This window comes from Mixophyes fleayi, chromosome 3 (genome assembly GCF_038048845.1).
Source record: "Mixophyes fleayi isolate aMixFle1 chromosome 3, aMixFle1.hap1, whole genome shotgun sequence".
Taxonomy (NCBI): domain Eukaryota; kingdom Metazoa; phylum Chordata; class Amphibia; order Anura; family Limnodynastidae; genus Mixophyes; species Mixophyes fleayi.
Window position 1 is genome coordinate 112299327 of NC_134404.1, and position 19562 is coordinate 112318888.

The 19562-nt window shown below is 37.3% G+C and overlaps 1 protein-coding gene across 1 annotated transcript in view; it reads left to right on the top strand.

The window, feature by feature from the left end:
* Positions 1–19562, top strand: part of KCNMB2 (potassium calcium-activated channel subfamily M regulatory beta subunit 2) — a 375173-nt gene that overhangs the window by 346605 nt on the left and 9006 nt on the right. Inside the window, exons 4-5 of the mRNA XM_075202157.1 lie at positions 125–295; positions 7326–7521. Coding sequence (XP_075058258.1) covers positions 125–295; positions 7326–7521 — 367 coding nt within the window. The remainder of the gene's footprint in view (positions 1–124; positions 296–7325; positions 7522–19562) is intronic.

A 19562-nucleotide genomic window follows, 5' to 3' on the forward strand; every position in this document is an offset into this window, starting at 1 on the left:
AATTATTTATATAATAAAATAATATATAACATGGATATATTTCTGTTGTTCTGCTGTGTTAGCTTTTTGATTTTATAGGCCTGCTTATTCTGTTATGAAAATAGTAATAACATTTTATTTTTAGAAATTTCTACCAAAAAATAAAGGACCATGACCTTCTGGACAAAAGGAAAACTGTGACAGCACTAAAAGCAGGAGAAGACCGAGCCATACTCCTGGGGCTTGCAATGATGGTCTGTTCCATTATGATGTATTTTCTCCTAGGAATAACACTACTTCGATCATACATGCAGAGGTAATTTGGCTTATATCAACTCCAACTTGAATATATATAGCCTAATTGCTTTTATTAGGTTATTTTTGTGTCTCTTAGTATGTTCCCAATCTGTTTAAAAAACATTAATATGCAGTAGAAGATTTAAACTGTTTAGCACCAAATGGATAAGGGCAGAAATTGGAAGCTTTATATTCTAAACACATATCCGTTCTTCTGCTTTGTAGCTAGGTACAGAAACATACTAAAATGACACCATATGTCTCTGTGAAATAAAAGTGCATCGGTTTTAATAGTGGGAGGAATTCATCAAAGAATACAGAAGTAGAAAGCAAGTCACATAGATCAGGTTTATCATAAAATGCAGCAGTTTTTGGCTTGGAATCTAAAATACTTCCTTGGCAAATGGAAAAACTCTGTAACATGTCAGTGCTTGCTGCAGGTTATTAATACGAGGTGACTCATATACCTGTATACAGGATCAGTAAATTTTGATTAATCCATTAACTATGCACTAACAGGCCACTATCTCAGTGCTTTCCCAAATGATTTCAATATTTCATTGCTTAGGGTGTTTATAGAAATTGTGTTAATAAGTTATTTGTACTACTAATATTATGTCTGTACAGCAATTTTTTGGTAGGTTTATCCAATAGGGGCCCAAGTGAAAATATATCTTTCCCTCGCTCCCTTCCCTCATCTGCATAAACAAATAGATGATATTAACTGTTTTTCCTCTTTATTTCAAGTGCTAAAAATAAGCACATATGTAGAAAGACAGATCAATACATACAATCCCATGCATATCACCTATCATAAGCATACTAGCCGACTTTTCAATGTTGGCCTCTGGGAGATTGGGGGGAGCTGGACATATGGGGATGGAGCTTGTGGAAAGCATCATATTTTTGTGCCTCCCCCATGAAGCAAGCGTGTCATTTTTCTGCAGAGGTGGGACAAAATGACGTGATTCCCTGAGAAGTGTGTCATGGAGGCTCCAAATCCTGCCTACTTCACTAGGAAGTGGTCAGATGCAGGAGAGTGCCCTACTCTCCAAGGAGTCCGGGAGACCTACATGGAATTCGGGAGTCTTCCGGACATTCCGGGATAGTGGGCAAATATGATCATAAGTGATAGCAAAATGTCTACAAGTGGGCAAGAGTTAACTATTTTAATTTTTAAAGGTTAATATGTAACTTAACCTCCTTTTGTTTTTAAAGCACACATACTCCGTCACTGTAACACTAAAAGACGGGAGGACAAAGAGTTGTTTCACGTCTGTGTCTGCAATTAAACATTTCTATGCCTAACACTGTCATATGAGTCAGTGTTATAGATGGCAGACAGGGACCAGTAGTCATGCAGGTTGCTCTTCATTTTTATTAATACAAAGAAAAAATGAATATGGGGCAGGTTGCCCACTGACTGATCATGGGCCATCCGTGCTCTGCACTGGCACTAGTACCGCCCCAGGTGTGTGCAAAGATTGTTAGTCCTACAATTATTATTCAAGTCACTTTCTTTAAATTATTGTAGCATTATTGCACCAGTAGGTTGGTCTATAGTTGTTTATTTATACCTGTACATTAGCCTATTTTGAATGGAGTGATGCATATGACAAGAAGTGAAAAAATGGATATAACAGTGCACTAAAATGTGGGACGCTGAGTGTTTAGCTTGACGTAACAGGCTGTGAGCGCTAAAATGTCTTTAATTAAAAAAATATGTTTGTATATTGCAAACTCCTTCTTCCTTCTCTCGGGTGATAACTATAATATACTGCAATCAGATTTACTATGATCACATTCAAAGGTGGCCAACGTGCAACTTATGTACCATATAGAATAACAACAGATATTGAGTATTGTAGCCAGAATAGAAAAATAATGGAGGTGCTATCACATAATTCATGAGTTTAAAAAGAACAATGAAGTTGAAAGATTAAAAACATTGATATCATTGATAAACATTGAAAATATATCTTGCAAAAACAGTACTGTGAAAAATTAGAATCAGTTGGCATGTGTATACTATACAACTGTCACATGTTTGTGTATAAAGGTGGTCAAGCTGCACTGAAGCCTTTATAACACACACTGTAATTATGTACTGTACTTATTACTGTGGCATGCAGGGTTGTTGTTTTTTCTTGTGTTTATTTAGTTTGTTTGGATAAGTTTATGTTTAGACCATTTTTTCTGATTGTAAAAAATACTAGTAAAAAAACAGTAGAGTAACATGATGAAAATGATAAAGATGATAAACTGAATTGCCAACCAAACAGAAACAGAGTAATAAATCTAAACAGTTCTGGAGAGATGGATTATATATACCATAAAATATTTATGAGTGGAAACAATATATCATTTATTGATAAATAAGTAATTGCAGCCTTATCACCACAAATTGAGGAATATGCCTATTAGTCTATGCAAGCAGACAGGGAAAAATATGATTCCCCAAAATTTCTGACTGCGCTTTGGACTTTTACCCCCTCCCAAAAAATGTAAAGTATACCTACACTGGACATGCTATTATAGAAACATAGAAACATAGAATTTGACGGCAGATTAGAACCACTTGGCCAATCTAGTCTGCCCATTTTTAACCTATGGTAACCTCCAACTCTATTTGATCCTACTGATGGGATGCTATGCCACTTATCCACTACCCTTTCTGTGAAGTAATTTTTCCTCAAATTTTCTCAGTACCTACCTCCCTCCAGTTTCAGTGCATGTCCTTGTGTTCTAATGCTTCTCTTCCTTTGAAGAATATTTACCTCCTGTCTCTTAAATATATAAAACTTTTAATCTATTTCGATCATGTCCCCCCCCTTCTCTTCTCTGCTACACACCATACATATTAAGATATTTTAGTCTTTCCGGGTAAGTTTTGTGATGTAGGCCATGCACCATTTTAGTTGCCCTTCTTTGTACAGTCTATACTGTATGTATATCCTTCTGGAAATATGGCCTTCAGAACTGGACACAGTATTCTACATGAGGCCATACCAATGACCTATACAGTGGCATTATTACGGCTACTGATTCCTCTCCCTATGCAACCAAGCATCTGACTTGCCTTTCACATTGCTTTGTTACATTGCTTACCCACCTTTAATGAATGTGTATAATTAGGAAATTCACTAGTGCTCCAAACCCAAATGTAGCCTAAATTATCTCAACAAAACCATACACGACTCAAAAGAAAGAGATAATAAAGATAATAAAGGCACTCATGGTTTCTCTAATAAGAATAATACCCCAGTGTTATAAAAAATTCAGTGACCATAAAGTAAAATAAAATAAATACAAATAAAAATTAATATTTAACCACAAAATTCTGATGTGTCTGTGCATTCTTATCTTCATATTTCGCTCCAGACAGAACATACAAATGAAAGAAATAACCAAATAGTTTAATATTGTAAAATACCTGCAAACAAAAGCATGCACCACTGTGTATGTGATTCATAAAATTCATTGCACAGATCCAAATCAGTGTTCGGTCTTCCCACTCTGTTTTTCATTCCAAGAGACTTTCACGTGATTCTCCCAGTGGTAATGCACTCAACAAAAATATAAAATAATAGGTATGGAAGAGGAATCTTTCAAAGATGGATTGATCTGCCCACTGGAATCCTTCCTTTCACTTTAGAAACATCATAAATGTTGTCCCCGATGGTACTAAACTCACCAGAGATATAGGTTAATGAGGCCTTAATGTAATAATCTTATATAATGTTCTCTTCAATGGAATTAATCCTCCCTCCAATCAGCTATTCATATGGCCAAAAGGATCGAGTAAAGAGAAAATGTAGCGTGAAACCATTTTAAAAATTGATTTTAATGTGCACTCACATTTAAAAACAATGATACAATTCAGACATTGGATAGGTGTACAAAATCTCCTACCAGAGGGAGTAAATAAGCAGGCAGCGTAGAAGATCGCAAATTTTTCTGAAATTAAGAAAATTACTGGATGCTTAGTCCTGACTTCAGATGGTGATCTTGGTAGGTGATCAGTATACCAGGTTCCAACGCGTTTTTACAATTGTCTTTTTCAAGGTGGATCATTTCTTCAGTTCACTGATTCAGCTGTTTGCTGTGTTTATAGTAACCAACATTGCTCCAGCTCTCTGTAAGCCTCAGCTGTGCAATTTCTTCTGCAGACATGCAGCTAATCATCCAGTAAACTTCTGATTGGCTTTGCTGGTTTTATAAAGCCAGCTACCTGTTATCATTCCAATGTTGGTGATAGTTCTGGCTTTACTTAGTGTGCCTGGCATCCTCACCTGTTCTGCTATTTGTACCTGACCTGGATTGTTTAAAGGAACTGTTGTCTTCTCCTGCATTCTGACCTTGTCTTGTTAAACGGATTTACTCTCATATCTCTACTTGCCCTGACCTCTGGCTTGTTTAATGGAACTGCTGTCTGCTCCTGCATTCTGACCTTGGCTTCTTAAAAGGATCTGCTCTTTTCTCTCTTCCTACCCTGATCTCTGGCTTATTTAAAAATAACTGCTGATTTCTCCTGCTCCTGGCCTAGGCCCATCTGTTTCTCTGCTTTGACCCTTGCCTGTCTGGTCCTGAGTTCTGCTATTTATATATTGGTTGTTCACTACCAACTACCATGTGCTGTCCACTCCACCGGACAAGTGCAAGATCATTCTGCTTAACCCCTGTCTGTCTGGCTCTGAGTTCTTCCAGTAAAATCCTGGCAGCTCACTACCTCCTACTGTGTTCTGTCCACTTCACTGGGCAAGTGCTAGATCAACAACTACTACCTGAGCTTAAGTCCTGGAGGATACAGAGTGCTGTGGAATGTAACAAGTTTCTTGGAAAGGGGGCTGCTAAAGGTGAAATTCTTGCAAATGGCAGTTGAGGATCTCATGCTACTCTTTTTATGTCAAAACAAAAATGGCAGTACCATTATTCAGATGCAGTTTAGGTGAAAATTAGAGGTCAAATGATAGTTTTGGGAAATAAATAATGTACATTAAATTACATAAGGATATATTATGCCCTCATTTTGAAAGTAAAGGTGATGTCCACCACAAATTAATAGAGCTGACTGCACCTCCAATTTGGCCACCAATTTGAGTGGGCAAGCTGGAGACAAAACCGGTCATTTTTATAACTTTAAAGTATGTGGCCAGATTTAACCTTCAAGAAACACTTAAGAATGATTATAATATGCAGAAAGTAGACAAATAAACTATTTAAATCAACTCTTCACAATTTTGGGATTTTGTGTTCTCTGCCAAGTGTTCCCTCGAGGCTAACACCTCCTAATCAGCAGATATCTAATCTTGCAATTGGAAAAGGACTTGACTAATAGCCGTTATATAGAAATCAGCCATGTAAATTGAAGTAATTACTAATGCCAAACAGCAAGCAGCCATACTTTTTTTTTGATTAATTATACTCAGAAACTTTAATGTCTTAGAAAGTTGTTTCAATAACAGCACAATGTTCATTATGGTTTGAGCTCTTTTACTCAGGCCATGCTCGATGGATCACTTCAATCTTATAAGTACTGCCTTTAAGCAGATTAATTATTTTCAACTGAAGATTCAGGTGACAAATATGACCATTTTATTAGGTTGTTATGTACCTGTAGCACTGAAATAATTAGATTAATTAACAGCCACTTTACAAAAATGTATGTAATAAAAATACACATAACTACTATTAGATTTGTGTGACAAGTATTACAAAATATGTGTTGTCTTTCTGTTAATGACCTCACTTCCACAACCCTCAGACAGGATCGTGGGAAATATAGTTTAGCAGCTATGGAACAGCCACAGATTGCCAACACAATATTGTAGCATTCATAAGGAAACATTCATGATATTTTAAAATAAATATTCTTAGAATGTTATGTTTATTTTGAAGTTTGCATTCTTCCAAAATGACCTATTTTTGCTATACATAGATTGATTTTCTTATTTCTGTGTGCTGTCATTCAGATGATGATTACAGTGTTTTTTTCTAACTCCTGTTTTTAAATATAAACCAGAGTACATCAATTGGAAAAGAACTAGTTAAACAGGAGCTGAACATTGTGTACCCGGTAAAATTGGTCATATTAGGTTTGATCTCATGTTGTTTCTAATAATTTCTATTTATATTAAGGAATGTAAACATTCAACTAAACAAATGTGCTAGGCTCATTAATAGGAATAGTAGGGCTTAAAATGACATATTCATGTTTAGCTTGATTACAGATTATCCTATTCCACAGAAATAAGGGTAGTTTATATATTTGGAGAGTTGTTTGTTTTCAATACTATTGCTTTGCATCAGATCAATTGACAGCTATGTATCCAGCATTGCAGAATGAAATATAAGTTGTTTGATGTACAGATATTTACTATTAGGAATTCATCCTTACTCACAGTACTTTTAATTTGTTTTCTTTATATAATTTTCTGTTGTGATGGTATATTCAGCAAATCAACCTTGAAATGTTGGAGCAACAAATACAAGCAACTTGCCATTGGATTGTATGTACTTCATCAAAATGCACCTATATCTGACATATGAATAAATGTGTTAGGGGGAGGTTAAGTTCGAGGTGCACATCATTACTGTTAATACGGTAATTTTAACTCAGATTTCTGCTTGCGGCTCAGAAGCAAAAATCAGCGTTTTAATTACTGCACTAATGGTAATAAGGTGAATCAATTACCTTAATAACGGTAATGATGCACACCCCGCAGAACAACGCGGATAATAGACTCTCCCCCTTAGAGTAGTAAATTTCTGCCAAACCCACTATTGCCTGAAGATAACCAACTTGACAACAATTTTGACTTGAACCGTAATATTTACTTTTTATGATACCATTTATCCTATTAAAGAACTTGCCACAAACATAGAAACCCAATAGAACAAGCATGAAAACTGTGTTGCAATTATCTTTGGTTACCCCAGTCGTTCATATTAGTAATAATGTTTTTTCCAATTCCATGGGTGATAAGGAATTCCACTGTCTCTGATTCCAGGGTTATGATGTCCTGTCTTTTATTTTCTGTCTCCTTTAGTGTATGGACAGAGGAGGCCCAATGCACATTACTTAATGCTTCTATCACAGAAACTTTCAACTGCTCGTTTAGTTGTGGCCCAGACTGCTGGAAGACCTCTCAGTATCCCTGTCTGCAGGTCCATGTAAACCTGACATTTTCAGGACAGAAAGTTCTCTTGTACCACAATGAGGAAACAATGAAAGTAAATTCTGAGGTAAGAAATTACATTTCATATGCAGATTTCAACCAGAAATGTAATGAGTTATATCTGACTGGTCAATGTTGCATAATGATTTATTATTATTATCTGGAACAAGTTGGTGTGATGATACCCAGAAAAAGGACTATCCCAATACCTAATTTCAACTGGCTTCCTCTTAGTTTTGTCTTAGTGGAAATCTTAATAGGGACTAAGGGACAGGGGACTGGATCTCAATGCATAGTAGGAATCTTAGCTCATACCAAGATTGAGGCACAATATGTTTATTTTAACTTCCAACAGGTTCCCAGGACCTAACAAGACAATCCCACTAAAAAGTAATAGTGCACAGTAATATATAATGGAAACATGCAACAACCGAGTAATATTACCTGTGGCTCAAACTCACCAATACATAGAATGGCAGTCAAAGATTTTAGGCTTCCACAGGTTTCCATACATCCTGTAATTTGTATCTTCCACACTGTCACAAATAGCAAGCAACACCAGGTCTAGTGTCTCTCTTCTATTGACAGACCTATTTTGGCTGGCTCCTATAGAAGCGGAATGGTGGTTGCCGTGAGCTCAATGGAAGTGACATCACAGACTCTGGTGGGAAGGGTCAAGTATCTTGTCAGTTAGTACTGTTTTTACCTGTTACAGAGTAAATGGGTTTTACATCATTCACTAGATTTACTAGACACTACGATCATCCTAATAAATGTATTTTATGAGAAAAAAATATTTTAAAAAACACAGCAGACCTACACCCGAATTGATCAGCAGACATATCTTCAGATCCATTCCTTGTTGAATTCTGGAGCACGCAGAGCTGATTTACGCGCATTTTTGAACAAATGCAAATGCACATTGCACTCATAATGTGTGCCTTGATGAATCAAGCCCTAAGTCTTGGAGCTGGTCATCAAAGTGGTGAACTGCAGCTATAACCATCAGGGAGGCTAAGCCCTAGTCAACAATTCACAGGTCAGGCATTAGGAAGCATTATTTAATTAATAATTGCTTTATAGAGCAGCATTTCTGTCCTGTGTTTAGTTAGATTTCTAGATATTTACCTAATTACGTGAATTTGTTGCAACACAAAGTGATGCACATACACAATATGGACAAAAGTATTCATTACACCTACATGGACTGTAATGATATTGTATTCAAATACATATACTTTAATATGGAGTTGGTCCCCCTTTTGCAGCGATAACAGCTTCTACTCTTCTTAGAAGGCTTTCCACAAGATGTTGGAGTGTTTCAATGGGAATTTGTGCCCATTCATTCTGTAGAGCATTTATGACGTCAGGCACTGATGTTGGACAAGAAGGCCTGGCTGGCAATTTTTATTCCAGTTTATCCCAAAGGTATTTGATGGGGTTGAGGTCAAGGCTCTTTTTGGGCCAGTCAAGTTCTTCCACACAGAACTCATCAAACCATGTCTTTGTAGTCCTTGCTTTGTGCACTGGGGCAGTCATGTTGGAATAGAAAAGAGTCTTCCCCAAACTGTTGCCACAAAGTTGGAAGCATAGCATTGTCCAAAATGACTTGGTATTCTGAAGCATTAAGATTGCCCTTCACTGGAGATAAGGGGCCTAGCCCACACCCTGAAAAACAGCCCCATACCATTATCCCTCCTCCAACAAACTTCACAGTTGGCATAATGCAGTCAGGCAGGTAACGTTATCCACCAAACCCATACGCGTCCATCTGACTGACAAACAGAGAAACATGATTCGTCACTCCACAGAACACTGCTCCACAGTCCAGTGTCAGTGTGCTTTACACCACTCCATCCGACGCTTGGCATTGGTCTTGGTAATGTGGGGCTTGCATACAGCTGCTCGCCATGGAAAATAATTCTATTAAGCTCCTCCTGCACAGTTTTTGTGCTTACATTAATGCCAGTGGAAGTTCAGAACTCTTCAGCTAAGGATTCAGCAGAACGTTAGCGACTTTTTTACCATACGCTGTCACGATAATGACACTGGAGACACCACTGACTGGTATTGGCACAACTAAACAGAGAGGCATGGAGTCTAACGCACCCCTGGTATTCACCAGGGACCCCCACAAGGAGGTATGTAATTACAGAATGAAAGGTTACACTGCGCAGCTCAGCGTAGAACCAGAGATCTGGAAGTGCATCCCATTGCTAGGCAATGGGACGAGGGCAGAAATGCAAGATAGACGTCCCTCCACCGGACCTATGAGCATTGCGAGGACGGGACCTGACATGCGCCTTAGCAGTTGTTGACCCTGCTCTGTGATTTTATGTGGTGTTATGGTTTGTGTCTGAGTTGCTGGTGTTCCTAAACGCTTCCACTTTCTAATAATATCGCTTACAGTTGACTATCAAGCAGGGATTAAATTTCACGATCCGTCTTATTGCAAAGGTGGCATCCTATCACAGAAGCACATTTGTGTCAAGACCGGTGTAGGATGGTTCATGGCCGGAGTTAGCACTACTGAACCTGGAGGTGCGGATTCTAACACGCCCCTGTTCTTCACCAGGATTCCCCACAAGGATGTTTAATCTTGGCTGCTAGGGATGCGCAGATCTCAGTTCTCCAAGACAGTTGCCGGCGAAGCGTTGGTGAAATACAGGAGTAGTCAGACGAACCAGAGTCGATACCAGCCAAAGAATGCAGAATAAAATCAGAACCAGCAGATAGTCAGACTGGCCAGGATCAAACCAGAGAGCAGAATAGAGCCAATTCGGAATCCAATAGCGAAGTCAGACAATGCGGAGTCAAAACCAGGAACAAGTCCAGGAGAAGCAAACTGGGGGGAGCAGAACCAAATGGAGCAGGAACACAAGGGAAGCATGGGAGAAAAAGAGACCTGATACTCTGGCACCCTAATAGTGCCAAAGCAAGTTTAAGTAGCAGCAGGCAGAGGCTGATTGGGCCCCCCCGGCGGTGAAATCACTGACAGCTGCTCCATAACATTCACGCGAGGGAAAGGTCGGGTGCATGCGCTCCCGGCCAAGAGGAAGGCGGCCGTCCCGGAGCAGAGAGCAGACTGCGGGGACGGCGCCTGAAGTCACTGAGCTCTTCGGAACGACCCATTTTAAATCACAAATGTTTGTAAATGTAGACTACATGGTTAGGTGCTTGATTTTATATACCTCTGCCAACGGGTCTGATTAAAACACCTCAATTCAATAATTAACAGGTGTGGACAAATATTTTTGTTCATATGGTGTATACTTATCTTTGAAAACATTTATGTTAATTTTTATGTTAATTTCTGAATAGAAAGTGAAAATTCAGCACCATGGAGAGCACTAAAATAATATATACGTCTTATATGTGTACAGGTAGCTGTGATAAATAAATGTGATTTAAACCATAACAACCAATCAGTTTTCATTATTAAATTTGATGACTATCTGGTTGATTGCATTGTGTTTTTGTAGCCCTGATTCACCTACAAAATTCCCTGTTATAGTGTCACATCAGCTTGTGATAGCTTAGGGCTGGTAGAGGTGTTTTTCTTAGGACCCCATAATCTAGACTACTATGAGTGGTAGCTCTTTTTTTGAGACGGGGCAGAATTGTAAAATTTTTCTATATACCAGCAAGGACCTTGCTAATATAATCATCAGCAGTATGTATATTGCTGAAGGGGTCGAGCACCCGCAACAGATACAACTCTCGACAGGCATATACGCTGTTTCTCTCCTCTGCAGTATTTATGCCTCCACGCTCCCTTTCCCCTCTGTTCCACCTCTGTAAACATAAAGAGTCGCAAAATGGAAAATTCATCTGTCTGCATAGGGATGTATACGTACATTTATTTGTGAACATGTGTAGTACAGAAATGCATATTTTATGCACAAAAGGACTTATGACCAACTCAACATGAGCCCCTTAGTAGTAATTACTGAGAAATATTAAAAGCCAATTCCAACCTTACTAGTGTTTTGTCCTACTGTTTTTTTTGTTTTTGCTATAAATTAGATCATCTGTCTGATTCTTCCATATCTTACATACTATTCCGAAACGCAGATTTGTTGTTGAAACCAGTTTTTAATATGTTACATTTTGTTACTAATTATTAGAGAAATATCAGTAAGTAGTCATCAATTCTGACTCTGCTAAGAAAAGGAAATAATTCATTTCACTGCATATCTTAATTAATACTTCAAGTCTATATACAAATATGTCACTTTAACACACAGTAATGTAAACCACACTCAATTTATAATTATGTATAATTTAGTTCATGAGGTGTTATTCTGTAATCTTTAAATGTATGTATATTTAGTGTCACTATAACAATATAAAATTGTACCTTTTTATGTGTGCTTTACAATTGCTCCTTTTAAATTCAGTACCTGCATCATAAATGAGTATATTCAATAGATATTGTAAGAAATGTAAATAATGCTGGCTTTCTGCAGATAATGATGATAGTTTGCAGACATTCTTTGATAATATAATAAACTATGAACATATTTTATTGAAATGGAGCTGAATGTTAATATTGGTAACTCAAGCTGGGGATATATAGCTATATTTGCCTTGTTCAGCACTAATTGGTAGCATAGTAATTAATAGTAATATAGTAACATTTCTTCCTTTCTTGTCCATGTCAGATAAAGGGCACTAGAGCCCTGGAGTACAATGAACTATAATGAGTGGAATTTGGCCAATGGGCTTATTTGAATGATCAAACTGTCTTGAGACCAAAATATTACGCGGCTCTAAGTAGAATGTTATAAAAAACATATATATGAATTTGAGATACAGCGATGATTTTACTTTGCTTTCAAAGCTTTTCAAACTGTAAAGACAGCTTACTATTGTAGTAAAGTTACAGTCCATTCTCTGTTGCACCAATTCTGGATGGAACTCCAGATTCTTCTGTGCTGGAGAAGAGGTCCAGCAGAAAAATTAAGTAATGCAATTTTATATTTTTTGGCATTAAGTTTGCTTGTCAGAGTCCATGGTTGAAGTTCTCTTGTGAAGGACTTTACAGTGCTATTTATTATTTTAGTCCACTTTTCAGTAGTCATGAATACAATCAAAATGGGTACCAGATTTTATAAATTGTTTTAATTATACATTTTATTATTTTGTTTTTCTAAATGTGAAATTATCCATTGTTTTCTACTTTTAAGTGCTATATTTTTGTTAGCGGTTCAGATCAGTTACTGTTGACAAACTCTTCCAGAGATCAGTTATATCTCTGAACTGTGAAGTTTGTGCACAGTAAACTTTCTTAATAACTAAGGCCTTTATTTTTTATAGTGCTTCGTACATGTAACATATGGCTGTTTTGTCCTTTTGATTGATAATATTAATTTAATGTCCCAATACACAACTCACCTTCCTCATGTTATTAAATATGGATTAGGGCAGGAGAGATACACAAGGTCAATGAGCAGGCAGAGAGTTCAAGGGCAGCCAGAGATCCAACAACAAGGTCCAATAAATGCAGAAAAAAGTTAAACACACTAAATCCAGAAGCAGAAGATATATCAATCTATATAGAACAAAAGTACAGGATCTAGTTTAGGTAAACCTAACACCAGCAAGGCAATAGTGGCAAATCTCTTGGTCTCTGTGTGTGTATGTTAGGGGATTTAGATTGTAAGCTTTCAATGGGGCAGGGACTGATGTGAATGAGTTCTCTGTACAGCGCTGCGGAATTAGTGGCGTTCTATACATAAATAGCTCATGATGAGGAATGAGTGTATTTATGTAGATCCTGGAGAAATCATGTAAGCAGAAGTGTGGCTGATCAGTTTGCTGGGTAGAAATCATGTGAGCAGAGAGTGCTGACTACTCAGCTGCTAGGTAGTGAGCAGTGTGGAGTCTTGCTAGAGCTGATAATCATCTGCAATGTGGAATCCTCATATACAGCTGAGAAAGCAGGGTGAGTATGGTTGCTTGGCAACCTTCAGTACACAGGAAAAAAAAGTACACAGCACAGCTCTGACATACAGCAGGATTTGGAATGGATTCTGAGACAACAGAGCAGCAAAAAACATAACACCGGAAACATATAAATCAAGACTGTCCAGCTCAGCTTTGGGCACAGTAAGCCATTTCCTGGAGTCGAAAAAGCCTGCTAGTGATGGCTGTACACTCAGTAGTAGCATGCATAAATAAGAAATATTAAAATTTGAGTAATATCATAGTACACATATTCATCATAGAATCAATTTAGATTTCGATCATTTTAATCAAATTACAAAACAGGCATGAGTGGACAGTATTAGCAGGAAGCACCTCTCTTAGGGGCAGATGCAATTCAGTGCAATGTGCAGTGGTGTGCCTCCGGATCAGTCATGAAGTCATCCGCGTTGATGCATAATTGCAGATTTTGCCTCGTAACACATTGTGGTGCGCATGATAATCCAAGATATTGTGTAGTACCTGGAAATGTGTGCAGCCGAACACTGTGTGTGTATGTATTGTATTATTATTACGTTTTTCTTCTATTACTCCACAACAACAGCACATTCTATGGGTCTGACTATCAGCAAATCTAGCTACTTTGTGCAATATTTACACCTGGAAAAACCATTTGTTCTCCTGAGGGGACAATGTAAAACACACAGACCAATTTGCCGGGTATCAACCCCTATGAAATAATGTCTGTAAATGGTCACCTTATACATGCATGTAGGGTATTTGGTACTGCCAATGTTTAATCAGCATCTGGTTGTCTGTTTTTCCTTTTCTTTCTCTATGCATTGTTAAGATCCAGAATTGTACAGCTGTGCTCAGTGAATCTTGACGGCACTGACAACTCTGAATAAAAAATATCCATTTTTTCGAAGTCTGCAGGACCAATGAACTCTAGAAACTACAAGTTGAGCAGTGATCTGTGTAAGCAGTCTGCTGTTTACTGAACACTAAATCTCATCTACTATTTCCTTTCATTATCTGCCAAGATAGTTGACTCCACTTGCATTCAAACATTCAAAAAACAGTGATGCCAAATATCATCCTTTCGTTAACAGATGGAAGTATAGAAAAGGGGACATTCTTATATTATTCCATGTGTTTGTTAGATGGCAACATTAACAACATACATTAAACCTTTGTGTTGATGATTACCACAGGGACGTATGAAAGATGTTCACATTGACGGGGATTAAGTCCCTAAAAAGTGAAAAGAAATTATTCCCTAAGAAGTAGTATAACTAGACTCCTTCATGTCAGGAATCCTCACAAATGTCTGGAACTATTCTGTCAACCTATTTGCATTGCTCTAGCTTCCTTTGAATAGTATATTGTTCAGTAGGATTGCTCTCACCTCCCCCAAAAAGTGCTACAATCTGCCAATACCGTGAATGTCATCACTGTTAATATGTGAAAAATATTTGGATCTATTTTTCTTAGAACCTCCAAAGGTTGGTTTGTTCATTGCCATAAAAAAAGCAAAACTACACAAGCAATTTTCAGTCCCTCGATTGCAGGTGATTCATCACTTACCAGCTATCACCCATTGTGCAGTAGCTTGTTTGGTATGAGGCGATCTACACAGGGGATTTTTAATCGCTGTATAATGCTATTATCTCCTTCGACCACATTGCCTAAGCTTCAAGTAATTTTTTAGGCATTTTAAGACAGAAAATGCTACTTTAACTTGTGTAATGAGATTTGAGAGATTAATCTCAGACGATTAATCACGCAAAGTAGCATAAAGTAGCACAATGCTTTATAAGTCGTTAATCGTATAAAATTTATTTGCAGAGGCTAAAAATCACGCATGTCGTTTAGGTGCAATCAGTTATCATCATTTGACCCACAAGCTTAGTCTTGGTTAGTGGTGGAATTATGGCAGTGTGAAGGCCCAACAATGCTGGTCCATTTGACAGAGCTGCAAGGAAACAATGGCACTTTACTGCATATGCCATCTGTCATGCATTCTGAGGAGAACAGAGCAGGACCCCATGGTGCAGCTTAGGCAGCATCGCCAGGCCCCACTACCCACAAATATTTTTATGGGGCCTGGACATTGTGTGTTACCTCCCTGGGCTCAGTTCAGAAATACCTGCAACTAACATACAACTGTTTTTAGTTTTCAGACTGCAGTTTCTATAAATTAGAAAATAAAATACAAATTATCTCCCTGTCAAGCTCTGTCTAAACACAGCAAAGCAGAGGTTAGCAGCCTCACTCTATCAATGTGCCAGCTAAAATCTAGTCAATCCCACTGTGTATGTGTCTGTGTATGTTGGGGAATTTAGACTGTTAGCTCCAATGGGGCAGGGACTGATGGGAATGAGTTCTCTGTACAGCGCTGTGGAATCAGTGGCGCTATATAAATAAATGGTGATGATGATGGATGATGATGAAGCCCAGGTGTGCCAGTCATGTGTGTGTGTATGTGTGTGTATGTGTATATATATATATATATATATATATACATATACATATATATGTATATATATATATATATATATATATATATATATATATATATATATACACATTCATATATATATATTGATGTTAGTATCAAAAAATAAGAAATAATTAAATTACACACGCACATACACAGATAGATATATATATATATATATAAGTTAACCCGTGCATGATACTCATGCATTCTAGTCAAATCAAGCTACTTAAGGTGTTAAAAAGGTTCTTGTCATGCATTTGGGCCATAGCCCAGGCCTCAACCTCCAACCACTCCCCACTGTCACCCCCGGCAACCACCAACCACTCCCAACTGTCACTTCTTCTTCAAGAAATATATATATATATTTTTAAAATCTTTATAAACACTTTTAACAATTAACAAATTAAATTAACAAATTAAAAACATCTTAGTATACCAAATTTCAGCCCTTTATGAATTTTTTTTCCACACACACTAAGAATTTAGTAGGTCAGTGTATAACTCTGCCCAGCAGGTGGCGCTGCAGCTTGGTTTTATTTTTTCCACACACACACACACACACAGACAGACAGACTAACACACGCCACTAGACATTTATATATTAGATGTGTGTGTGTGTGTAATTTAATTATTTCTTATTTTATGATACTAACATCAAGATAATATTAACCGTAATGAAACTAACAAATAAACATTCCAATTATGCCACATAGTAGTACCCTTAATTCATATTATGCCACAGTATTGCCCCCGCATCATATTATGCAACAGTAGTGCACTCAATTTGTATTATGCCACATAGTGGTGCCCACAATTCATATCATGCCTCATAATAGAGCCCCAAGTTCAAATTATGCCAAACTGTTGTGCCCACAATTCATAACATACCACATAGTAGAGCCCCAGTTAATATTATGTCAAGTAGCTCTGCCCACAATTCATAACATATATTATAAATCTCTCAGTTCATAGTATGCCACATTAATGCCCGCAGTTCATTTGTTGCCACACATAAGTGCCCCCAACTCATATTATGCCAAATAGGTATGTTCCCAGTACATAGTATGCAACAGTAATGCTCCAAGTTAATTTTTTGCACACATAAGTGCCCCCAATTCGCATTATGCCACAGTAATGCACCCAATCATCATCATCACCATTTCATCATCATCATCACCATTTATTTATTGATTAATTGGGCAAAAATAATTAATTCTGATCTTATGGGGGCAACATTATTTTATGGAGGTATTGGGGGCAAATTAATGTATGATTATGTTAAGAGGGCAATATTATTTTAACATTATATTAAGGGGACAATGTTATATTATTTTATAATTATGCAATTGGGGTTATAGTATTCGATTGCTAATGGGGGGCAATAATAATGTATGTATTAAAGGTGGGCAAAACTTTTTATTTCATGTAAAAGCATTTAAGGTAAAATGACAAATCATTTTTTTATTCAGATAAATGTTTATCTCTTTGTTTTGATTTTTTTTTAAAAAAATTACCACCACAATCCATTAGACAATACCCATAGTTTTTTACATTTTTGAAATGCCTTTTCAAACTCATATATCAAGAAAATACTTCTAACTTCTATATTCTAACACTTGACATGGACCACCATCACTGACAATGGGTGTCTATATTATTGGCACGATTGGGTCCATTCAACACTTCTTAATTGTTGCTTTAGTCTTGAGCAGGTTTGGGCAACCAGAAACTATTGCAGAAATCTTCTGAGCATTGGCTCCACCTCCTTTATAAAATGTATATGTGCATTATGCATTCCACTGCCATACAGTGCAATTATAATACCTTTGTCACTGTCTGTAATGCTTTATAGCTGGTCACCTCTCTATTGTTGTACAATTCTAGCAATCACAACTATCTGAATGGTCAATAAACTGCTACATGTATACAATTGATCCAGCGCTATTGAACAGTGCCGCACGCAGGGGGGTTTCTGGGTCTCCAGAAACCCCTCCCCTCCACTAAAAAAGTGCCCTATATAGCGGCACTGTACTATACAGCAGCCGCGGCGCTGTCAAAGAAGCATCCGCGGTGGTGCTGTATTGTATACAGCACCGCCGCGGACGCTTCTTTGACAGCGCCGTGGCTGCTGTATAGTACAGTGCTGCCTAAATGGCGCATGCGCAGCAGATCTCTCGCTTTTTTTTTTTTCGGTGGAGGTGAAACCCCCCTTAAAATGCTCCGTGCGCCCCTTTTGAAGTATGGTCAGGTAAATAAATCTGGTGAAAGGTATTTGGATATCTAACGAAATATATCTAGATATCCCATGTGCCTTAAGGTATGTGTGTTGGGTACTGCTTGTAGAATAAAACCAGCCAAACCTAAAATGCTAAATAATAATTATAAAACAAAACAAAATTAAATTAGACTAAACTGCACCTGCAAATACATTACAGCCTTAGCACATAATCTGTACTCGGTACTTCTTCCAACGGTCTTGTGCCAGGTGTTTAGGATATGGTTGACCAAACATGTGATTGCCAGTTCTGGCCACTGTGAGTCCCATCTTTATAACAAAAGGACAGAGCATAATGATTTGTTATTACAGAAGCACACAATGGAATCACCTGAAGGTCAGTAAACACAGATTAGGAGGTTGAAACTGTGCACAGAGGTGGCTTAAGAATATGGTTTATTTTTAGCACATCTGCATTCTAAATAAAAACATATAGGGCCTGAGTCATTAAGGAGCATAGAAAAGGAGTAACTTTGCACCTGTACAAAACCATGTTGCTTTGGGGGGGGGAAGGTAAATTTAAAATGTGGGGACAGATTTATATTTGGGGTAGGGCATGTCCTAGATCGACTTTAAATGCCAGTGTAAAAATAAAGCTATCAAGTATTTGTGTGCTACACGAAAAAAGAGCCAGTATTTAACATATGTGCAAAATAATAAACTAATTTGCACCCCTTACATTGTAACATGGTTTGCCCTGAGAACATTTACTCCTTTTTTTGCCTTACTTTCCTTAATGATGAAGGCCCATACAACATAATAATTTTTTTAATTTTTGATGTTCAACCAACCCTGCACAGCTTGAGAACAAACAGACAAAAGTAACGTATATTTACCAAGAATGTGAGCAGAGAAAAAGATTGTTTATATTTTCTTTTACGGATCATTCCACAATAGCTGATCATTCGTCATGTTCAAACTATGAGGAATAGATACATTTACTGCATATAAGAATCATATTGACTGCATTCTCAGCTTTTTGACCTGTATCATGTCTCAGTAGGACACTATACTAAAGATGTGGGGACCTTCAGCGGTCTATAATGGAGTGGGAGTACCTATTTTTTAACAGCGCAACAGTGGAATATTAGGGTAAAAGTGAACAATATAATTTACCTCCTCTATGATCAATATCTGACAATTTCAGTTTGGTCATTTAAATATATTATTAAACATTTATACATTTTCAACGTTTTATATAACATTTATTTTACACTGGTAAAATAAGCATACAACAAATTTACCATCAGTTTATGCTTAAACAAATATTTGTTTGAACTCTCTCTTCTATACATTTTTTTTTTATTGGAACTAAAGTTTTATCTTTACCACTAGTGCTGTATAAAATAATCCAATATGTCCCTTAATCACTCTGTCTCCAGCTGTTCTATGCTCCTATAGA